At 46.1% G+C, this 23,308-nt stretch overlaps 8 protein-coding genes across 8 annotated transcripts; 6 read left to right on the top strand and 2 right to left on the bottom strand.

Moving 5' to 3' along the window:
• Positions 1-307: 307 nt before the first annotated feature.
• Positions 308-3,440, bottom strand: I302_104052 (uncharacterized protein; the record flags this gene model as incomplete). Its single annotated transcript, XM_019189415.1, has 11 exons — positions 308-859; positions 928-996; positions 1,066-1,158; positions 1,216-1,488; positions 1,558-1,633; positions 1,704-1,840; positions 1,921-2,248; positions 2,363-2,530; positions 2,589-2,786; positions 2,856-2,986; positions 3,060-3,440. 11 exons carry the CDS (start codon positions 3,438-3,440, stop codon positions 308-310), a joined length of 2,406 nt encoding a protein of 801 aa, XP_019048977.1.
• Positions 3,441-3,955: 515 nt separating this feature from the next.
• Positions 3,956-5,433, top strand: I302_104051 (uncharacterized protein; the record flags this gene model as incomplete). The annotated part of the gene is made up of 7 exons (XM_065869786.1): positions 3,956-4,104; positions 4,183-4,197; positions 4,345-4,560; positions 4,645-4,758; positions 4,826-4,907; positions 4,999-5,277; positions 5,356-5,433. The coding sequence occupies 7 exons, from the start codon at positions 3,956-3,958 to the stop codon at positions 5,431-5,433; spliced, it is 933 nt and encodes a 310-aa protein (XP_065725858.1).
• A 654-nt stretch (positions 5,434-6,087) lies between these two features.
• I302_104050 (uncharacterized protein) lies at positions 6,088-7,467 on the bottom strand (the record flags this gene model as incomplete). The annotated part of the gene is made up of 7 exons (XM_019189413.1): positions 6,088-6,207; positions 6,287-6,360; positions 6,456-6,564; positions 6,625-6,661; positions 6,751-6,813; positions 6,904-7,072; positions 7,239-7,467. The coding sequence occupies 7 exons, from the start codon at positions 7,465-7,467 to the stop codon at positions 6,088-6,090; spliced, it is 801 nt and encodes a 266-aa protein (XP_019048975.1).
• Positions 7,468-7,999: 532 nt separating this feature from the next.
• I302_104049 (uncharacterized protein) lies at positions 8,000-10,764 on the top strand (the record flags this gene model as incomplete). The annotated part of the gene is made up of 10 exons (XM_065869785.1): positions 8,000-8,496; positions 8,649-8,904; positions 9,084-9,150; positions 9,213-9,227; positions 9,302-9,428; positions 9,494-9,693; positions 9,755-10,139; positions 10,199-10,274; positions 10,345-10,633; positions 10,724-10,764. The coding sequence occupies 10 exons, from the start codon at positions 8,000-8,002 to the stop codon at positions 10,762-10,764; spliced, it is 1,953 nt and encodes a 650-aa protein (XP_065725857.1).
• Positions 10,765-11,248: 484 nt separating this feature from the next.
• Positions 11,249-12,482, top strand: I302_104048 (uncharacterized protein; the record flags this gene model as incomplete). The annotated part of the gene is made up of 5 exons (XM_019189411.1): positions 11,249-11,290; positions 11,373-11,411; positions 11,484-11,615; positions 11,679-11,763; positions 11,827-12,482. 5 exons carry the CDS (start codon positions 11,249-11,251, stop codon positions 12,480-12,482), a joined length of 954 nt encoding a protein of 317 aa, XP_019048973.1.
• A 593-nt stretch (positions 12,483-13,075) lies between these two features.
• Positions 13,076-15,361, top strand: I302_104047 (glutamate 5-kinase; the record flags this gene model as incomplete). Its single annotated transcript, XM_019189410.1, has 9 exons — positions 13,076-13,133; positions 13,218-13,408; positions 13,521-13,631; positions 13,738-13,833; positions 13,906-14,000; positions 14,071-14,150; positions 14,224-14,464; positions 14,590-15,210; positions 15,292-15,361. 9 exons carry the CDS (start codon positions 13,076-13,078, stop codon positions 15,359-15,361), a joined length of 1,563 nt encoding a protein of 520 aa, XP_019048972.1.
• Positions 15,362-16,027: 666 nt separating this feature from the next.
• Positions 16,028-18,761, top strand: I302_104046 (uncharacterized protein; the record flags this gene model as incomplete). The annotated part of the gene is made up of 8 exons (XM_019189409.1): positions 16,028-16,113; positions 16,186-16,514; positions 16,643-16,675; positions 16,740-17,558; positions 17,671-18,033; positions 18,108-18,268; positions 18,377-18,467; positions 18,538-18,761. The coding sequence occupies 8 exons, from the start codon at positions 16,028-16,030 to the stop codon at positions 18,759-18,761; spliced, it is 2,106 nt and encodes a 701-aa protein (XP_019048971.1).
• Positions 18,762-19,501: 740 nt separating this feature from the next.
• I302_104045 (uncharacterized protein) lies at positions 19,502-23,128 on the top strand (the record flags this gene model as incomplete). Its single annotated transcript, XM_019189408.2, has 12 exons — positions 19,502-19,536; positions 19,794-19,816; positions 19,989-20,121; positions 20,194-20,205; positions 20,342-20,405; positions 20,470-20,539; positions 20,598-21,861; positions 21,926-22,357; positions 22,416-22,604; positions 22,668-22,748; positions 22,813-23,004; positions 23,095-23,128. 12 exons carry the CDS (start codon positions 19,502-19,504, stop codon positions 23,126-23,128), a joined length of 2,529 nt encoding a protein of 842 aa, XP_019048970.2.
• Between the last annotated feature and the right edge of the window lie 180 nt (positions 23,129-23,308).

The raw sequence follows: 23,308 nt of genomic DNA, 5'->3' as shown, positions 1-23,308 counted from the left end.
TCTCTGGGCTGCAAATCACTGGATATGCATTCCAAAAGACTGATACATGCATCCTGTGATTTTTGTGCATGCTTAGTAGGTATGGGGTGACCTATGGATTCTTAGAAAAATCATCACAAACTCATTATAACGATCTCTAATGAGATTTCATTCTGGCGGAGATCAATATCTGTTCATCTGTTTCGATCCGTAACTTATAGGCATACATTGACAGAGAGCCTGAAGTAGGTCAGAACTGAGAATCCGAGATAGATAGCAAGAGATGCATTTGTGCACATGGTTCACCTCATCAAACACATCATCCAACTCACTCATTCGAATTATTTTGAGTCCTACTACCATCCCCATTCCCATCCAAATTCAATCCCAAGCCAACCCCACTATCCCTCCTCATCACACTCGCACTTGGATTCTCATCTATCTCTATCCCTCCATCTCCATCTTCCTGATTCCCTCCCCTCTGTGCCTCTACCTTATCCACAACCGAGTCATCATGTACATTTCCCCCCTCAATCGTATCCTGCTGATCATCCAACCTCATGGTCCCCTCCTCATCATCCCACTCATCCTCCTCCCCAACACCCAAGGCGATCGCAACCTCCTCCCTACCCCTCCTCAACATCGTCTCACCAAACTCATATGCCTCCTTGGGGTCCAATACCCTCTCGGTGACTTCTCCATACGCCTCATTAATCTTTCTCAGGGCTTTACGATGGATGATCTCTGCCAGTCGAGCTGAGCTGAGTAAGGCCAGACGAGGAGAGTTGGAGGGGTCGATGGTAGTTAGCCAGGTGGAGAAGGTTGATAGTGCTGCGGTGAGCGATTTGGGGGATGTGGTAGGTAGACGAGATAGTGGGGTCTGCAGACGGAAATTTGTCAGTTCCGGGACTATTTGTTGAGAGATAAATACGGATTGGTTGAACTTACATCTGCTGGTCGGGTGCGTATGGCCCTCATGATTGGTGATAGACCACATTGTTCCAGTAATTTACCATGCTATGAACCACGATATCGATCAGCATGAATGGTTGTGATATTGGGAATGCGAAACACAGTGCGACTCACATGCTCAAAAGTCATACTCTCCACATGACCTCTGATGTTCTCTTCAAGCATAGCCACAAGTCTAGAAGTGAAATCATATACCTCGAGAGTATGCTATGCAGGAAATATGAGCTTGGTGACCTTTCTGTCAATGCGGTCGGAATGACTCACCTGCAGATACCCCAAACAATTGACCATGAACAGATCCTTCTCCCAATCTCCTCCAGCAGAACCACCACCAACGGTCGACCTCCTCATCTCCGCCATCCGCTCACACATCTCCACACAGGGATCAATGGACTTATCAAGCAATTTCGCTAAATCAGAGTCTGATTCCCTTTCGGAAGGATCTACCAGAGAAGTCGAATAGACTGCAAGTAATTCTCGTAAGATCAGGCAGAAATCTCGCAGTGCAAGTGGAGGAGATAGAGTGGCATCGGGCGGCTGTGGCATTGCGGAAGATAACAGAGTCAGTTACTGTCTTTGCAGAGCATAGAGAGACATATCACTCACGTGTAAGAATCGCAATAGACTTCTCCCTTGGGCATCCAGGTTCTCGAAGAACGCTATATAAGCTTGATCGTGGATCCTGCGTTGCGAGGGGATAGGTCAGTCCACCATCCGTTCATGTATACAGTTGTGTATACGTGCACACTTACTCCTGTAGTGTCTTGCACAGTAAGGCTTCTTCCCCGATGGTCTTCTTCATCGTGATCAAATAAAATTGCAGTAAGTTGGCAATCTTATAAGCCATTATTATACCTTCTTGAGATTTGATAGTTTGTTGTATCCGAAGCTGAGAAGGACACATAACATAACATCAGTTTCATTGGACATAACAGACTAATGATAGGACAAAGAGATTTTTATAATTACCTTTAATGGTCTACCCAACCCCTCGAGGTGCTTATCCATAGCCTGCGCAACCATCATTTCCTCCTCTTCTCCAGGATTGATCATATCCCTCTCAGCTCCTACCATCCTCCTCTTTTCCCTCACACCGAACAACCCATCTAAGAATTCATGCTCGCTCGCTGTGGCTTGATGTACCCACGCTAACATGTCTCCGACGTATCGTGTGGGGTCATGTGCGTGTAGTTCGATAGGTCTAGGCAGGCCGTTGGGACCTCCTCGGGTGAGGGCATCAAGGAATGATTGGAGGATTGAGGAGGATCGAGTGGACGTAAGACCTTGAAGGGCATCTCTGCGGGTTCAAGTGATGATCAGATTGTGTCCTTCTTGAGGCATCTGAATGGCATTTTGGGATACCTTGTTCAAGGATACGCGAGAGGGTACAACGCGAGGATATGAAACTCACTTTAGTAACACTGGTCTATCCCTCAACCTCCTAATACCTTCCCTCATAACAGGTGAAACTTCCAGCTGGGTTTCTCTGGTGAACTGCCGGAACTCGAATTGACACCATCGATGTATCTTCTTATAACCTGATTCCATCTGATCTGAAGTAGCTCTCATTATGTCCAGACTATCCACAAAATCAGCCCCATACAACGTATATCAGAAGATGACACGAATCAACCCACCCAGCTTGCATCTTCCCTTCTTCACCACCCAACAGGACTTCACAATCCTTCCGTATCTTCTCGACTCTGTCTAGCGCATCGAATAAAGATTGTCCAACGGCGACTTCCCTTGATCCGAGAGCTGCTAATTCGGTTTCTGATAAGGTGAATTTGGACAGAAATAGATTAATGAGGGAGGACCGAAGTTGTGCTGACGCTCTGCATACGACGTTGTACGAATTAATTAGCATATTTAAGTGGATATGAGCAGAGGGACATATCACTCACCTCTGAGAACGTAATCCATCTGCTCGTTCTAGCAAGTACTTTGTGCCGCTATTCGCTTGATCCAGCTCGGATTGAACTTGATCGCATCTCACCTGCATCTCTTTCATGTGTTCTCGCAGTACTCCGAGTTTCTATCGCCACAAAACTTAGGTCAGTATGGTCTCTCTGAATCGAGATACAGAAGGAGTGTGTGGCATTACCCACCTGATCGACCTCCGCGAAAGCCTCCAGAAACTTCTGACTCCCACCGGCGAGTGTACTTTCCACATCCCTCTTCAACCATTTCCTAGCTGTTGATGCACTCTGTCCCCTCAATGTCCTACGTTTAGGTAATCCCTCTAAATCCTCATCTTGCTCTGATAAATCTGCTTTACCTTTGCCCTTCTCGGCGGTGGAATAAAATGAGGAAGCTAGCTCCAATGCTTCTCTTGAAGAGGGGTCGTCGAATGATGTACCGATTGTCTTGTAGATACGGAGGGAGATGGGGTTGGTCCGACTTGATGGGATTGTAGTGGGCGCTGAGAGGGAGAGGGAGAGTGAACGGGAGGGTGATCCTGCGAGAGGAGGGGAGGAGAGGGATGACATGATTTGGGTCTCCTCTTGTTTGATTATGGAGTATAATTGTGCCTTTGTGTTCGTGTAGAGAGAGTATAATCAGTCCGGCAAGTCTTGTCATCGTCAACAATACATACCTCGAAGCTATCATGCATCGTCTCGACGTGACTGGCTTACACGACCGAGGTGAAGCGAATGCGGGGAAGACCGAGTAATAACTTATAAGTGGTACCCATTTTGGGGATGAACTATTAAATGGATAATTGATAGAAGCCGACGGGGGGCCACCACACCACACACGACGGAACCACGTAACCCACAAGCACAACCCAAACTTGACATCTTATTCCCAACTATATTCACAGCAAATACTACTACCTCGTACAAGCAACAAACAGGTCAGCGACAAGGTATATAAACCCCTTCTACTGCATCGTAAATTGCTCTTCAATCTTCACTTCAATTTATCACCAGCGCCTGCAGATACCTTGCCAGCACAAGCAAATATTCAATCTACGCTATCACTCTGATATAGCTTAATCACCATGGCGCCCACCACACGATCACACCAATCCACACCTGTGCCCGAGTCCATCTCTACGGCTGTCTCCCCCTCGCTCGGTGGCGATATCAAGCAGAGACCCAGGGAGGGGAGCAGAAGTAGGACGAGGGAGGAGGTGTGGGATCCTAAATAGTGAGTTTGATGTCTGGCGATAAGGAATGTTCAGTTAGGTACAAGGTAGCTGATAAGTGTTTTGCTTTGCAATGATAGTGCCGTTGACCTTGCGTGAGTAATATCGCAACATGCTCCAAGTAAGTATGCATACTAACCGAAGTCATGGACATTCCAACGGTGTAATGATAGGACCACTACGTAAGCCCCTCCATATCATCGTTGCTCATCTCCTTATCGCTAACCTGTAAATGAACACAGCATCGACGAGAATGTCTTCCTCTTCGTACCCAACCTCATCGGCTACGTACGAGTCATAACTGCCGCCGCGTCGTTGGTGTTCATGCCATACCATCCCAAATGGTGTACCACCCTGTACTTTGTCAGTTGCATGTTGGATGCCTTTGACGGTATGGCAGCTAGGGCTTTGGGACAAACTTCGAAATTCGGTGCAGTGCTGGATATGGTCACTGATAGGTTAGTCATGCTGTCGCGTGACCTTGTATCCTTGTCTACACCGCTTTCATGGAAAAAACGCTAACCCATGTATGGCTCGAACAGATGCGCAACGGCTTGTCTGTTAACCTTCTTAACATCCGTTTATCCCAATTGGTCATTGCTTTTCATGTTTTTGATCACTCTGGATTTCTCTTCTCATTACATCCATATGTACTCGTGAGTCATCCTTAGCTGCCTGATCAACTTTGCCGGGTGGTATTAGCTGATATATGGGATTTGTCAGCTCCTTGGTAACCGGTTCATCAAGTCACAAGACCGTTACATCCGATGTCTCCCGTATCTTATGGTACTACTATAACGACTCTGTAAGCACTTTTCTCTCATGTACCTCATTCATCCTTGCAGGCAAATCTATGTAGGAGCTCTAGCTAATCACTTCTTTGTACACCTTTCCAGCGAACCCTCTTCTTCTTCTGCTTCGCCAACGAAGTATTCTTCGTCTGCCTGTACCTCAACGCCTTCTGGCTCACACCCATCACCTCCTCATTCCCCATCCCTACTTTCCTAGTAAACACGAACTACGCCTTGATCCAGCAGAACCCCAAGTTATTCGGATACTTGGTATATCACTTGAAGAACCTCACTTGGCCTCAGGTTGTCGGACTTCTGACGTTCCCCATCTGCGCGGGTAAACAGATCATTAATGTGGTCCAGTTCTGGAAAGCCTCGAAGATTGTAAGTTGCCATTCGCATTGCCACCGTATTATGCTACCTTTCGGCGATCTGAGCTGATGTGTGGTGGACACGTCATAGCTTGTCGGTGTTGATCTCGCTGAGAGACAGACTGCAAGAAGAGAAGCGGCGTTGAAAGCCCAAGGACAACAACGATAAAAATCAGAGAGGGTAGTGGTGTTTAGACCAGAACTAGATAGAAGAAGCAGATTTTACAAACCATTCAGAAAGAGGGAATTCATAGATAGATGTGCGACACCGAAGACAAGGCAAAACGATGAGGAGATGATCTTTAATTTAATATAACGAATCATATTTTTACTTTTCCCTTTTATATTATACACTTGACTTTTTACATATGAATGGAATATAATATGATTGAATGAATGTATATAGATGAATGATATACAATATACTATATCCAATATACGATATTCTCCCTCTGCTCAATCCCGCAATTAGTTTGTGAATGGGCGAGATAATTATAAAAGCGGAGCTGAAGTGCGATATGTCAAGTCGGTGTCTGAATCACCAGCATGAAGTGGGCTGCACGATCAATAATTCACATGCTCATCTTGGTGTCGTCTCCTCTTGGTTTGGTGACGAGACTAATGGTATATAGGCAATGCATATTTTGTATTTAACCTGAAGTCATATGTATATATGTATATACACTGGATCATCGTCATCCCAGTTATATCTTCGTTTTCTGTTTTTCGGCATAAGTGTATATATGTTCAAGCAAGAATGTCCAGTTCCCAATATATGTTGTTCTCCCATTTCACTTCTTCAGCTGAACTCATCACGGCCAGCCTAAGCAACGGTCAAGAAGAGCTCATCCAATTGTCGCATCGTATCCTCAGGTGAAGTCACTGTATGACCCGTGACTCGAGGGTCAGAGAAGATCTCGTAGTCGTTTCCTCCCTTGAATGTCTGCGAGCGGAATCAGGAGAAGTGGTTAGTCGGATCCAAGACGATCCCCCGATTAGGTCAAGATTGAATTGCAACCCACCTTGTCACCGAAGAAATGGATGGTATCGAATCCCTCCGGTTCGATATGTCTGAGAGAGTAGGTCTTGTCCCATCCTACGCCGAGTTATCAGCATGAGTCGTCTTAGGGATGTATACACCCTGCATTTCGACGCTTCGCTGGATAATACGAAAGAAAGAGTCGAACTCACCTTGAGGGAAGATATCGAAACTGATCTGACCACCAATAGCAAAAGTCAAACCGAGGTGTACAAAGTCTTGTTCCATCCTGGTGACCATCTCTGCTCTGATGCCGTGTTCCTGTGATAGCAGTTTATATGGTCAGCTCGTCCAGAGTTCTTGATTTTGCTGATGACTCACCTTGTCGAATTTCTCGAAATCGATTCTTTCTTGGATACTAAAACGAAATAGAAACAATATCAGTCTTGATTCGAGATTGAACTAGACTAAGCATGAAGATGGCGTTGTGATAGACATTACACTCACGAAGCATTTCTTCCAACGGGAGAAACATTGATCATACCATTCCTAAACTCGATGAAGGTACCTCTGTCGACGTGCCAAGCATCGCATCAGCTCATGTCTCAACGCAAAGGGTTGACAATAAGGTTCGATCAGCTGTCAGATACATAAATTCACCTCTTGATGGGGATATCAACATCACTGAGGTATCTCAAGATCCAATTGACCATCTTCTTGTACTCCTCCTCTCCCACGTGCTTGATGAAGCTTGCAGAGGCGAGTTGTTGGCCGAGCTTGTACCCTACCAGCCCGTTTTCGGCGAAGCCGTAGTCGAAGAGGGAGAGGCCTGTGGTAGTGGTTCAGCGCCTAACTCATGACAAGACTTAAAGTTCTGAGATAGTGTTCAAGGAAGGGAAGGTAGGTCGAAGGATAGGAGGGGAAATGAGAGTATCCGAACCACAGGACAAATGTAATAAAGACAGAGGACAGTATCAGTAACACAACACACTCACTGCTAACCTGTTCCAAGATCTTCGAAAGATCACTGCCACCTACGAAAGCGACAGCAGTATACTCCCTAAGTTTCTTCAACGTAGCAAACATCTCGGGCGTAGCCTGTTGTCTTGCCAGAGAGAGTGTCCCATCCACATCGAACATACAGATTGTCTTTGGGAATTTACGTTGTTCGAAGGGGAGGATACCCGCTGGGAAGGTGTTGGTGGTTGGGAGTGGGACTGACATTGTGATGGGTTGGGTTGGGGTGTTGTGATGAAAGAGAGGTGATGGTGAAGAGGTAGATAGATAGAATGTATTTACTGCGGTTGTGGATTCATCTGCTCAACACGGTCTGTCGGTCGCAACGCGTTGAACTGGTGTGGATGTGGATGTGGATGTGGGAACCGAATATTTACGTTTGCGGTAACGGGTCCTTCCCCCCACGTGGTAACATACAACCGTGCGTCAGTGACGTGGCAGTGGTGGAGATTGCCGCTTTGTCCGGCGAGGAACACGTCCACACAACCAAAAGTTGAGAGAGCGAGTGTTTTTGGCGCGATGTGTGGAATTGAATGAGCAGTATTATACATGTTAGTCAGCGAGAGTCGGGGAGTGATATATACAGGTGTACTATACTCCTTTCTTCTTGCTCGACTTTGCTCCTGTACATATCCTTCATTGCAGTCACTCATATTCATAGACTGTACTTCATCAGATCTCACGAACACACGGAAATCGATCGACCAGACGAATAGACCTCTCCGACTTAATCATCCCAATGCCACCTAAACGATCAACCAAATCCAAACCCACATCCAAAGCCAAGACTACCTCAGCTGAACCAACCCCACTCACACCAAACTCTGCATCCTCCCTAACCCAACGAATAACCAGATCAGCGACCCACCATTCAACACAGCCTGAACCCTCACCTGGTCCATCGACGTCCATCTCAGTTTCGTCGAGTAACTCATCACCTCCTTCCGAGATAGACGCAAAGATGTTACATCGCGAATCGCATACACTCCGAGGACGGAATATAGAAGATATGAATGAGCTGGAGGAGAAGGGGTTGTTGATGAGACGGGAAGTATCGAGTGATTCGGTGGATGAGAATGTCAATTCACCTAGGAGGAGGAGTAATAAGAGTGGGAAGGAAAAGGAGAAGGAGAGGGATAGGTTTGAGAAAGTGGAGCTGCTAGATGGGGATCGGTATGAGGAAGATGGGGAAGGCGAAGGATTGACGAGTCCGAGGGATAAGAAGGCTTTTGCGTTGCTGGTTCTGCTTTGTAAGTTTGCGTGTCAACCACCTGCAAGATGATGTGACTGATATATCCCATTATTTTTGCTTGCTTGGTTAGATCTGTAAGTTGTCCAAGATACGTCAGCCTGTCAATGGCATAACAAAACTAACATGCACCTGGCAGACTCCAGGGTATCCCCCTAGGCCTCACATTCGGTACCCTTCCCTTCCTCCTCAAATCGCACCTATCGTACTCCCAACTCGCCATATTCGCCTTATCCACCTGGCCCTACTCCCTGAAATTGCTCTGGTCGCCTATCGTCGACGCGTGGTTCGTCAAGAGCTGGGGGAGGAGGAAGAGCTGGATCGTACCTGTACAGGGGATTGTGGGGTTGGGGATGTGGTGGATTGGCGGGAGGGTTGAGGGGTGGTTGAATGCTGTGAGTGTTGTGGTTTTACGGGCTGGATGGTGCGAGAGGTGCGGTGTTCCTCAACCAAAGAAGCTTTTGTCATAGACCTTTAGGATAGGACGCCGAGGAAGTTTAAGATTGTGATTACATGAGGTGTTTGGCGGTGTATATGGAAGATGGTTAGCTAATCAATGGATTTACTCGTGTAGGAAACGATAGATATACGGTTCATTACGGGTGTATTTGGTAGTCTGATCTTGGCAGCTGCTACTCAAGGTGAGCTACGTAATAACCATCGAGGATACATGAACGTAAGCTGATCGATAACCGGAATTTAGATATCGCTGTAGATGGTAAGCTTCAAATAGACAGAACGGGCATGGATCTCGTTCGACTTAGCTGACATGTTTCTTTGCCATTGATTCAGGCTGGGCACTTACCCTCCTCTCTCAACCTAATCTATCTTACGCCTCTACTGCCCAAACGATCGGGATCGGTATAGGAAACGCCTTGAGCTTTACGGTGTTCTTAGCGTTCAATAGTGTCGATTTCAGGTGAGTTCAACTGGTGGTTCCACATCACTTTGGGCTTATAGCTGATCTGATTGTGTGATTCGTAGTAACAAGTACTTCCGGTCCGCTCCACTCGATTATCCCCTGGTCTCACTCGGAGGGTACCTCCGTTTCTGGGCGGTGGTTTTTGTGTTGGTGACGGTGTTATTGGCGGTTTACAAGACTGAAGATCCGCCTGCGGAAGATGATCCGGATATGGACGTCAAGAAGGTGTACAAGGTGATGTGGAGTATTGTCAGGTTAAAGAGTGAGTCTCTCCATCGTCGTAACTCTGAGTAGTCTAGCTAACATTGATGCACTTGATGTAGATATTCAATCTTTCCTTCTCGTCCATTTAGTATGCAAAATAGGATTCATGGTCAACGACTCCGTGACCGGCCTGAAACTGCTCGAAAAGGGTCTATCCAAAGAAGATCTAGCGATAGCTGTACTATTGGATTTCCCAGCTCAAATGGCAGTAGGATGGCTAGCTGCTAAATGGTCCCGAACCTCTTCTTCATCGAGCAATAGGCACCCCTTGACGGGAAAAGAAGAAGGGTCAGGTGTGTTGAAGACTTGGTTATATGCCTTCTGGGCTAGATTGGCGATGGCCGCGATTGCTACGATGGTGGTTAAGGGTTTTCCTAGTGGGAAGATTGGGAATGGGTATTTCGGGTTGGTTATTGCCACGACGCTTTTATCGTCTTTGACTAGGTGAGCTCGACTTTCCTTCTGTCTTGGTATGGGGTCTTAGCTGATTGTGATTGAGATAGTACCGTCCAATTCGTGGGGATTTGCGCATTTCATACGCAAATTGCTGATCCCCTGATCGGCGGGACATATATGACTGTAAGCTTTCCGGTCACTGGTCCAAGCATATTGTCTGATACTGTCAAGCTGACCTTGAGACATCTCCTAGCTACTCAATACCGTCTCTAACCTTGGAGGAACATGGCCCAAACCCCTGATCCTTCGCTCAGTAGATCTATTGACTATAGCAACATGTTCCGTACCGATCAGTACGACCCTGGAAAAACCAACAGGATCAAATGAATGTATATCCGAAGCTGGCAAACATGCCTGCGAGGGAGCAGGAGGGCAATGCGTGGTAGTGCAAGATGGATATTATATTATGAGTATGGTGTGTGTTACGCTGGGGGCGATGATTCTTGTTGGGTTTGTTTTGCCGACTGTTAAGAGGTTGTCTGGTGAGTCTCATTTTGTCTTCTTCCTCTCAAATTATGCAATGTAATGGAATGAGGCTAATAGATGTGGGATTGGGATTGGAATTGGTGTAGCGCTGCCGATGTCTGCTTGGAGGGTTAAGATACCCAATTAGATAGGTAGATCGGAGTGTTTTTATGCATTCACACTCTTGCGGATGGTCACGTCGTACTTGGTGTAAGGGGTACTGGTTACTGATAGCTCATCACTGAATTAATTGAATCAATTGAATCAAGCAATTTACAGTACAAATCGTTGGCTTGACTGTATCTGCATAGATACTACGAGGAAGGAAAGGTGGAAGATGAAGAGGTAAGAGGGTCCTTTGGATTGATGGATTGATACTCTATTCATGCATTTACGCACGGATCCTTCACTGTTCAACCAACCAAAGGTAAACAACTGAAATTCTTATCGACCAACATATATATAAGATGCATCAACCGACTTTACTTTGATTATTCATCTTTCCTCTTCTTTCCTTGTCCTTTTTCCTTTTTCTATCCTCTCCCTCTTTCATAATATTCTCAACCTAATGAACTGCACCACAGTCGTTGATAGCATGAACAAGGACAATCAGCACAATCGCATCATGCATCATGGTCGACGGGGGGGGGGTCGTCGGAAGGGTATTCGCAGGGGTGAGCGTAGTCCTTTTCGCCCACGGCCTCTAGATAGGTCGACAGCGACGATAATGCTGACTTGTCTTCCTCTCGATGTTAGTTGACGATGGAAAAACGACAGCTTGAGGAAGAAGTCCATGTGAGTGGCCGATGATCTGACCATCTTCTCGACGTTGATTATGTACTGGCAAGAGGCTTACCGCGCGTATAGACGTTGAAAGTCGAGATTGACAAGTCGAGAAAGGCCCGACAGGCTGCTTTGGAAGTTGTTGAGGCGCAGCTCTTACTTATCAAGGAGGAAGAAAGGGGAGTGGACGAGGGAATGAAGAAGAAAGAGGACGACGTGGGTGAACTGATCTCCCTCGTTGATGATGTGTCGAATGACTAATCGTTCTTCCTCTCACAGGTCAAGCCAAATGTCGAATCACTCGTACAAGAAGCAAAGCAAGGAGGCTTGAAGGAAGATGAGGCTATGCAGGCGAATGATGATGGTGAGTTAGCTTCGATCTTGCATCCGGTAATGCGCCGGGTCATCATTGACAAGATACCATCAGCTCAACCAAACTCAAACTCGACTCCCATCCCTCACCTTCCTGCGCCGACTGTCCCCACCACCCCTGCTAAATGGTCGGAATGGCTCATCCAAGTTGTCAATCAACTTCAAATGGATTGCGGTGGAGTATGCCTCAATGATACGTCAACCCTTCACAAGTGCTTCAGGCTCGCCTCAAGAGAATTGTCAACCGTCAATCCCGATCTTACCGATAAGACTGACCCCGAGAACCCATGGATCGATACTTCCAAAATCGGATTGAGCGACCCATCCGAAGTACTTCCTCCTGAACTGGTCGATTCATGCTACATCTATCGACAGATTCTCACTTACCTGAAATCAACCGGAAGCAACATCAAGAAAGTCGACGAGGAAGCGTTCAAGGCAATCGCTAATTGGTGGACTCCCAATAAAGAGGAAGAATTATCCAAGATCTCACCAAGCAAGTTATCATACATCCATTTGGTATCTCAAGTCAAAAAGATCGCGTGGAATAAGGTCCAAGAGGATTATATCGTCTCGAGAAAAGACCCGGAAATGACTTATGGGAGTTACTTGGCTATCAAAGAGATTGAAGATTTGATGTTTCGTATTGAGAGGATGATGGATGGTATATCGAAGAATGGTGAGGAAGGAGGAAAAGGTAGGAACGCTTAAAACATTATGAAGATTGTGGTAAGAAGAGAGACTGAATATGTGGAAATCCCTGTCGAACCGAAAGAGTGAGATATAAGATAAATCAGAAAGAAATGCTAGTGATTGAGTGATTTGTATATAGATTATTTTCCGCATCTCCTTCCCATCAGTGGATAGTGGTGGTCCGTAATATACTGTACATTGCCAATCGAATTATGATATGCATGAATGTGGATAGTAGCAACAATGTGCTCTAATAGCATTTCATTGAGAAGAGAGAGAGAGAACCAAAAGTGATGACATCACCATATTTTCCTATCTACAGTACTGAAACTCGGCTGTTTTGTCCGAGCTCTCTCTTTATCTCTCTGCTCGAAAATAATGAAAGTCAATGTTACTTCATCGTCTGTGTGATATCCTCATACGACAGTGCAAAAACTTTACACATCCATCGTGAACAAAATCTAAGTGGACTGTACCAGTCTACTCGAAGTGATCCTAAGTTAACTTCGACCTCGACAAGATATCCTACCGAACCGAAACGATCAACCGAAATGACGGTGTGTCCATTGCCTCTGACCCGTTGTCTATCAATCATAAGAGACTGATGCCTGATGTTCCTCCATCAGTCGAAAAGCAAAGCAACCCCTCTGACAATAGTCATCAAACTTGGTGAGCTCTACTTGCATTAATCCCAGTGTGCCAATACCCGTGCGGATAGTGGAGCGAGCTCATCATACTCTTCCAACTATATAGGTACCTCTTCAATCGTCTCGCCAGAATACCCATTCCTTCCTCATCTTCAACTTCTCTCCTCCATTGTCGAGACAGTCGTCAACCTCCGAGCGCAGGGACATAGAGTCGTACTGGTCTCGTCGGGGGCTATAGGCGTGGGGTTGAGGAGGATGGATCTGAGAGGGAGGGGGAAGGGATTGAGTCAGAAACAGGTGGGTTGATACAACGTCATCTACTATCTCTTATCCAATCACTTATCACTGGATTGGTATTTGTATCATAAAGTAGGGGTATGATACTGATGTGATATTCGTGTGCGACCAGGCCCTCGCTGCGATCGGTCAAGGAAGATTAATAGCTTTGTGGGACAATCTGTTCTCGCAATTGGATCAACCTATCGCGCAGATACTGTTGACGAGGATGGATATATCCGATGTGAGTGGTACCGGATCTCATTCATGTATTCGAACTCGCCAATCGGGTTTGATCATATCATGCAATCAATATGCTGATCCTATCTGTTTGCTGCTTTGTGGAATAGAGAACAAGATACTTGAACGCTCAAAATACGTTCTCCGAATTACTTCAAATGGGAGTGGTGCCTATTGTTAATGAGAATGATACGGTGTCTGTGACCGTGAGCTAGCATTGGGTACTATCTAAATTGGAGGCAGAAGAACGCATAGCTGACTGGCATGGAAACGCACAGGAAATCAAATTTGGTGATAACGATACGTTGTCGGCTATCTCTTCTGCGATCGTACATGCCGATTACCTGTTCTTATTGACTGATGTAGAGTGCCTGTGAGCCAGCTACTCGACTTTTGTTCTCGCTTACAGTGAGCTTATGAGCTGACGAGTGTATGACAAACAGGTATACCGACAATCCAAGGAATAACCCTGATGCAAAACCGGTGAGGGTAGTAAGAGATATCGAGAAAGTCAAACAGCAAGGTGAGTATACATAATCCAATCAGCTTCGACCTTGTAAGATTTCCCAGATATCTAGCTGATCCATGGTCTGTAGTATCCACATCGACACTCGGAACGTCCCTCGGTACTGGTGGGATGTCCACCAAACTCATCGCGGCTGAACTGGCAACAGCAGCTGGAACGACCACAGTGATCATGCATTCCGGAAACGTGCAAGATATATTTAGCGTGATTCAACACGGCGCTGGACCTAGCAGGGATGTATCTGAGACGCCGCATTTGGAGGAAGGACCATTGTGTACTAGGTTCCTTAGGAGGGAGACGGCTTTGAAGGAGTGAGTGATACCTTGCTTTTCGCCCAGCGGGCACAGGCGATTGCTGTACATATGCATTCAGGAAGTGAAAGAGAAGCTACATCTTTTGTAGTGAACTGGAGCTGATATTTCCATCTTCAATTTAGCCGAAAGTGGTGGATAGCCCATGGACTACACTCGGCAGGAACGATAACAATCGATGAAGGTGCCTATCGAGCTATACAGAGGAAAGAGTCTGGTGGTCGATTATTACCCGCCGGAGTGATCAAAGTTCAAGGTCCCTTCGCTTCTCATCAGGCTGTCAAGTTGGTCGTCAGACGTAGGAAAAGGGATAATTCGTCAAACAAAGCTGGAACTACTATTACAAACCCAGTATCAAGGAACTCAATTGACGAAAGTATGAACTCGAGTCCTACACCTGCATCTACCTCGAAATTGGGTGAAAATGTGTATCCTTCGACACTGGTTTCACCAGCTTTGAAACACTTGACAAACGCTCAACCAGATACACCCCAGATTCAACCGATCTTATCGCTCTCTTCCTCTGTCGCATCATTAGACCCATTATCGAAATCTTCCCCTTCGTCCCCTGCTCCCGCTATCAATGCTATAGCTGAGAAGCTGAATAGTGTGGATCTACAAACTAGGCAAAGTCATAGGAATGGGGCAGAAGAAGACGATATGGATGGATGGGAGGAGGTGGAGATTGGGAAGGGATTAGCTCAGTATAATAGTGTTGAGATTGATAGGATCAAGGGTATCAAGAGGTGAGCTGGTAGGGTTTTAGTGGTTGTTAGCACCGGAAGACCAATGATGAAGAATACTGATTGTTATGGTTTGATATACAGTGCACATATCGAGAATGTTTTGGGGTATAGCGAATCTGAACATGTGGTAGATTCTATTACGTTCTTATGAAGACATCAAGAGACTGTGGTGACATCGGAGGGAGAAGAAAGTCGACGCCAATGTAGGTCGACTTAGGAGAAGCTACTTCGTGACACGCCAAACCTTTAGTTCGATTACGTGTGTGTTCGAAAGGTACATCGTTGCTTTCTACACACCCCGAATCAGTAGAATACGATTGATTGTATATGACTGTCCCTCAACCCCATGCATAGTAATATATGAAATATACAGTAGCTCGCAACTCACCCGTTCAGTTCAGGGATGATGTCGAAAAGCAAAAGTACACACACAATACGAAGTCAGCCGCCACAAAGCCACGATGAATTGCCACTTTGAGTAACTATCATACGCGTTTGAGAAGTGGACATGACAAACCCAGGATATACTCGAGGAGGATAAACAAACATCGACATTAACCGTAGTTGCATCATCATTCATATACAGGTATATATTATACCATCATCACTCACCTGTCAGAACATCTTCCTAAGAGAGTCGGTATACGACAACTCCGACTTGCGGTGAACACTCCATAGCAGCACAACAATTATAATCATTGCCGTGCTCACACCTCAACCGGCCATTCCACTCAACCTCACCCTTCAATTTCATTCAGCTGGTCCTCCCATCCACCTCTCAACTGGTTCGAAAAGAAACAGAGACAGATAGTACATCATGTCGCAGCGGACCCCTGGTAAAGGCGGTAGGAGGGGGGAAGAGAAGCATTTCGCGTATAACGATGATCCCAAGAATGTTGGATCGTGAGTTTTGTGTTACTCTCTATCCGAGCACATATAACATAGCAGCTGACCTCCTTTCCTCGACCATTGCAGCCGTACAAACGCCCCCATGCCCACCGGCGTAGCCCGTCTTGCAGACGGCTTCGAAGACCCCGCAGCATTCTTCACCTCCCCGACCAATACAGAGTACGGAATCAGCAACCGAACGATCTCCTCGGTATTTGGGAAAGGTACGCCGAAAACCCCAGGAGCAAGGAGCGATTATACTTCTGCGCAAACTCCTATGACGGGTGATACGGGGATTACGTCGTTGGGGACGGCTAGGAGATCAAGGAGTCGGATGAGCGATATAGATGTGGATGAGGATGAGGAGGACGAGGAGAGGTTGGATGGTGATTTGTTGCAGGATGATGATGAGTTGCGTGAGTGCGGGGCTTCTCTCTTTTACTGTCTACATGTGGAATTGGGGAGAGACGGGAGGTAGCTCTTGTGGATGGGAGGAGTAGGATAAGATTGCTGATTTGTGTTTTGGTGATCATTTCACATGCAGAGGCAGCTGTGCCGAGGTTCTCTATGGATCATAGTGAGTGCTTGATGAGCTTGCAATTTAGGAGTGTGCCATTAGGCTGATTGTGTATTCTGACTAGACCACCATTCTACCAAATCAAGAGTATCCCTCTCATCACCCGGTCTTAACACATCGTTCGGTTCGTTCGGCTCACCCAGAGCATCAAACTCAGCTACTCGATCTTCACCTCGTAAATCCACCTTGACCTCACATAACAGAGCTACCCCCTCGAGATCAAAGATTGGGAGAGTAAGCGATATCACCGATCACACTGCTTCTCCACTAAATACCAGCGGAATCACGAATCAAGATGATCTGGAGGCAGAAGAAGACGAAAGTCCAAGAAGGTCGACCAGAAAATCAACGAGGTTATCTACTTCGCCAACTATCGCAAAGAAGGATAGGAGACAGAGTAGTAGAGTACCCGACTCGCAGCCTGGGGAAGAGAGTTTCACCATTGCAGGAGATACTACGCGTGGATCGGTGAATACCACTACCAATGGAGATGGGGATAGGGAAGGGAGTTATAGTGATAATGAGATTGATGTTGGGGGACCGTCGTTTGACGTTGATAATGGGATGGATGAGTTTGACGATACGATCCAGGATCTGGATTTGGGAGGCGATGATAATGATGTTAGTGGTGAACAGCCTGAGGAGGATGTTTCGTTAGAGCAAGATGCAATTGACCAGGAGAACGACGTGGAGCCGGTACAAGAGGAAGAAAAAGAGGAGACACCCAGGAGAGTGGAGAAGGAACGAAAGAGGAAGGTTGTCGCGAAGAGGAAGACTGCACAGAAAAGACGGGATGAAAATACTCCTCCGGCCAGGTTGAGGACGAGGGAGGGGAGCGTGGCTGCGAAACCTAAACGGACGAGGGTATCTCAGATTGGAATGGGTGAGTGAACTTTTCTAATTACGGCGTGGATATCATGTCCCGCTCGGCATACCAAAGGAAGTGTGGCTTTGTCGGTGGATCAGAGCTGATTGATGGGATGTTTTGGAACTAGGCGACATCGACGAAGAGACGGAAGATGGTTATCACGGGAATTTCCAGACTCGACGATCCAACCGACAGCATTTCAGACCATTGGAATGGTGGAGAGGAGAAAAATTCGAATATCAACGTGGACCTGGCCTTCCAGTCATTGCTGAGGTGATTACCATACCTGAGGAGACTCCCCAGCCCTTATCCCAACGATATAAGAAGACGAGGAGAGCTGCATCGACATCGAACAGTACGAAGAAGAGATCGAGGTCTAGGCAGGATAGTTATTCCGATCAGGACGGGGAGGAAGAGGAAGGATGGGATAATGAGACTGAGCCTACGGGGCTGGTTAAGACTTATCCGGATGGGATGGAGTCGCATAGGAGTGAGTGTGGTCTATCTCAGCGAAACTATGACATGAGATGTATACATGAGCTAATGCTTTTGGCTATTTCCTAGAAATTGCATGTCCGAAATCATTGCTTGTGCCTTCGAATAAGACGAATCAGACTTTCTCGTATCAGAAGGTATTTGGGGAAGGCGATTTCATGGCGGCTGGGGTGGTGGTTATTCCTGTGGGGCAGAGTAAGACTACTAAACCAAGTAAGGATAATGCCTATGTGAGTGTGTTTGTTTCTGTTTTGGATGATGGTTTTGAATCGGAAGATGGGAGATGTTCTTCGAGGATATTGCTGTATAGCCCGGAAGCTGACTGTTCCAAATCTCAGGTCTTCTACGTTATACAAGGTGCTGTTCAGGTGCAGATCTACAGAACAAGCTTCATCATGGCACCGGGTGGACAGTTCTTGGTACCTCGGGGTGAGTACCTTACTACACTTTGTGACATTGTTCGATAGTTCTGACTATATCCTGTGTTTGATGTGAAAAGGAAACGAATACTCGATCGAGAACATCTCAAAGAAAGAAGCTCAATTGTTTTTTGCCCAAGCACGTAAAGTGAAAGCTAGCGAGCAGGAGTTGCAGGAGACTTCAGCTTCTACATCTGGGTTTGATGGGCATGCTAATGGGACTGACACTGTGAAAAAGACAGCGAGGAAGAAGCAGAGGAAGAATGCGAGTGATGAGGATGATGGGGATGGGGACGATTATTGATTGATTGATGCGCTTTGTATACGGTATTATTCCTGTTTGATATTCATTTCGGATACTGGTCGTTTTGATTTGCTTCCACTTTTTTTTATTTTGGTACGGTCAGTCAAAAGATTGTTTGTTGAATATCACGAGAATGGTTTGGTTGATGGAAAGAGTCCAGGGACAAGTCCATATACGAAATGTTATGATATCTCATGCTATTTTATGTTTTCGAATTACACATGAGAGTGGAGTGGAGAGGAGCCACAATGCATTCCATCGATTATGATTGTTCAGTACTTACTCGCTGACCCCAGCTGAGCTGTCAGTCGTGGTAGTATGCTAAAAGACAAGCCAGAGTACTGTATGAGTAATGCGGACAGTCTGTTCGAGCGATGATGCGTCATACAGCAATAGTCTATAGTCATTCCGTTAACTCCGTCTCCGTCTACTATTCTTCGGTTCGGGTTGATCCGTAGAGTGAAGTATGAAAGTGGCACTTGTCAATACTTAAATGGTGTGTGTATTTAAGGTGTTAAATATGGAAATGAAATGATTGATAAGAATTCACTGACAAGTGGTGTTACTAGATGCGTAGACATTTCATCATTTCATCATTCACTCTCACTCTCACTCAACCGATACTAAAGTTTTATCGTTCTACTTCTCATCACTCAAGTACCTTATACATCATCAAGAGATAGATCAAAGCGAGCAGACCAGATTACAACATAGTATAGAAGAGAGAGAATCAATCCAAGATGGTAGCTAACTCGGCTAGTGGGAATAGGAACCTGTAAGTTGTTGGACTTTGTCATAGCATCGCCCCGCCCTTTGTCATTTTGATAATATCAAGCCAAGAGGTTGGCAAGATACATCGTCGACATCTGTTGTCATTGTTGTCTTGCTACAAGGATCAATGAGCGCTGACTCAATCTCATCCCTTTACTTCCATCATCAAAAAATTCACTATGCATACACACCATATTATGGATCAACCAACCCACCTACCATTTACTCCACTCTTATCATCCCATATCGTACATAACATAGATCAAGGTCCATCCGAGTCACTAGTAAGTCTTCTTTCTACTCCTCGATTAACTATATGAGACCATGAATAGACACTGATGTATGGTCATTCGGTCATTTTCATTTCCAACATTCACTGCGCATCCTTTATCCTCATGTCACACCACCCACAAAACACGTCAACTACACACACCCATCGTCCACTTCTCATCATAGTCGTCGCCGCCGACTCTTTGATCAAAAGGGATATTCTAAGACTACCGGATCCATTCGCGATTGTCTCTGTTGACTCTGAACAGATTCATACTACTTCTGTAATCAAGAGGACTTTGAACCCTTATTGGAATGAGTGAGTGATACCCTTCCCTTCGACTTGTTTGTCTCCGGGATATCTGCTGATAGGTGTGTTGGGTTTTATTAGGAACTTTGACATGTAAGTGATTTGATTTGATCAAATTTGAAGACGGCAAGACGAAACAAGGGATGTTTCACCTGGTCTCAGATGAACAGATGGGAAATATTCATATTGTGAGACCAAGACCAACGATTGATGTTTTGTTTCATTGCAGTACCGTCAAGGACTCTTCTATCGTCGCGGTTCAGATCTTTGATCAAAGAAAGTTCAAAAGAAAGGTGAGTCACACATCCCGTCTTATTCTGTTGGAAACGTCCACTTATGCTAGTATTCTCCTTCTAGGACCAGGGCTTCTTGGGTGTCATCAATATCAAAGTTTCCGATGTCATCGATCTTGAGCTTGGTGGGCAAGGTGAGCTTTTTGTTTCTGTGCTTGATATACGGAACTTCAGCTGACAATTTTCACTCAGAGATGCTCACAAAGGAGCTGAAGAAAGGCTCCGACGGTCAAGCTGTACAGGGAAAACTCATCGTATATCTCTCTACTCAAACAGGTGGACCCGCCAACGCAGCACCAGCTGCTTCAACATCCAACACCATGCTTAACGCTCCTGCCAACGGATCAGCCCTTTCTCTAAACACCGCTGCCGCCGTTAACACTGCCGGTTCTAGACCTGGCTCCACTCTTCGAGCCGCCAACGCTACCCCGGAACCTGAAAACCCAAGTCCAGCTTCCGCTGCTGAGCGTCCAAGCGTTGCTGCACCCTCAGCTGCCGTCCCGCAACCCATTAGTAGCAACGCCGCTACCGCTGCTGCTTCCGGCGCTCCGACCGTAAACCCAACTGCTCAAGCTGCATCAACCGGCCAAACAGGCACGAGCAATGGCCCAGGCAATGAGTTCGACTCACACTCTGATCAGTATGGTGCTCTTCCAGCCGGATGGGAGAGACGTATCGATCACTTGGGACGACAATACTATGTCGATCACAACACCAGAACCACCACTTGGAACCGACCAAGCGATAACCAATTATCTAACAGTGCGTCACAAGCTACATCGACTGGTGAAGCACGAGCAAGACACAATCAACGAAACTTGGCGGATGATATGCTCGATGTGCAACAATCCAACACCGGTGGCGCATCAACCCCTACGAACGGTGGCACCGGCGCTGGAGGTGCCGTCGCTTCAAGCAACGTCACCACCGCTGGACAGGGACCACTACCTGCTGGATGGGAACAGCGATTCACCCCTGAAGGAAGACCATATTTCGTTGATCACAACACTCGAACCACCACATGGGTCGATCCTAGACGACAGCAGCTATTGCGAGTTATCGCCCCGGGACAAGGAAACTTGACTGTCCAACCTCAGACTGTCAGTCAGTTGGGACCATTACCAAGTGGATGGGAAATGAGATTGACCTCGACGGCGAGAGTGTACTTCGTCGACCACAACACCAAGACTACCACATGGGACGACCCACGACTACCTTCTTCGCTAGACCAGAATGTACCTCAGTACAAGAGAGACTTCAGAAGGAAATTGATCTACTTCAGATCCCAACCTGCTCTTAGATCTAACACAGGTCAATGTCATATCAAGGTATCGAGAGATAACATCTTCGAGGGCTCTTACACCGAGATCATGAGGCAGACTCCCAACGATCTGAAGAAGAGGTTGATGATCAAGTTTGAGGGTGAAGATGGTCTGGATTATGGAGGTTTGTCGAGGTGAGTGAAGTTCTCGGCCTGGCTATATAATATGAAGTTGCTGACTGTTGATGTGTCATTACAGAGAATTCTTCTTCTTACTATCTCACGAAATGTTTAACCCCTTCTACTGTCTTTTCGAGTACTCGGCGCATGACAATTATACCCTTCAAATCAACCCCAACTCCGGTGTGAACCCCGAACATCTAAACTACTTCAAGTTTATCGGAAGAGTAGTAGGATTGGGTATTTTCCACCGAAGATTTTTGGATGCCTACTTCATCGTTTCCTTCTACAAGATGATCCTCAAGAAGAAGATCGCACTACCAGATCTCGAATCCGTTGATTCGGGATTACACCGAGGTTTGACCTGGATGCTTGAGAATGATATCACGGATGTGATTGAGGATACGTTTAGTATCACGGAGGAACATTTTGGAGAGGTCGTCACTGTTGATTTGAAAGAGGATGGAAGGAACATTGAGGTTACTGAGGATAACAAGAAGGATTACGTTGAGTGAGTGATCCTGCCTACCATCGACATCACAGATTCAATGGACTAACCTTCTCTCCAGCTTGGTAACCGAATACCGAATCTCTCGACGAGTCAGCGAGCAGTTCGACGCCTTCATGTCTGGTTTCAACGAATTGATCCCTCAAGAACTCATCAATGTGTTTGATGAACGAGAGCTTGAATTGCTCATTGGTGGTATGTCTGAGATTGATGTGGACGACTGGATGAAACACACCGATTACAGAGGATAGTGAGTTTGGCCTATCAGAATATACGCCATGACGACTTGTGCTGATTGATGAATGTGTCATAGCAACCCATCTGACGAAGTCGTAGAATGGTTCTGGAAGATTGTCAGGGGATGGCCTGCTGAGAGAAAGTCCCGTCTGCTGCAGTGAGTACCTCTTCTGTATGCTTCAGGTGTTCTACAAGGATTCATGCTGAAACTATTCCAATAGATTCACAACTGGTACTTCCCGAATTCCCGTCAACGGATTCAAAGATCTTCAAGGATCAGATGGACCACGTCGATTCACCATTGAGAAAGCCGGTGAACCCACGCAATTACCCAAATCACATACTTGTTTCAACCGAATCGATTTACCTGCTTATAAGACTTATGAGGCGCTTGAGCAGAAATTGACCATTGCGTGAGTTTCCAACTTCCTTCCTAATCTCAATCATCTGCTTTCGCACTTAGGCGATGTATGGCCGTGCTAACAAGTCACTATCGTTCGCAGAGTGGAAGAAACACTTGGTTTCGGTCAAGAATAAGCCTTGTGACCGCTCGTGGCTGGTTGATGAACTTTCCCTCCCCTCTCTCTCATATAGACTATCTAATCATGTAATATATTCATTCCATTCGTCCAACCTCTCCTTCTCAGTACGGATACAGTATATGTAACTTTTCAATTTGACAACGTTTTGATTCATGTCGGGTGTGGTCTCTGATTT

Source organism: Kwoniella bestiolae, chromosome 2 (genome assembly GCF_000512585.2).
Source record: "Kwoniella bestiolae CBS 10118 chromosome 2, complete sequence".
NCBI classification, from domain to species: Eukaryota; Fungi; Basidiomycota; class Tremellomycetes; order Tremellales; family Cryptococcaceae; genus Kwoniella; species Kwoniella bestiolae.
Note: the sequence above shows the minus strand (reverse complement) of the source record. Positions and strands in the feature narration are given on the sequence as shown.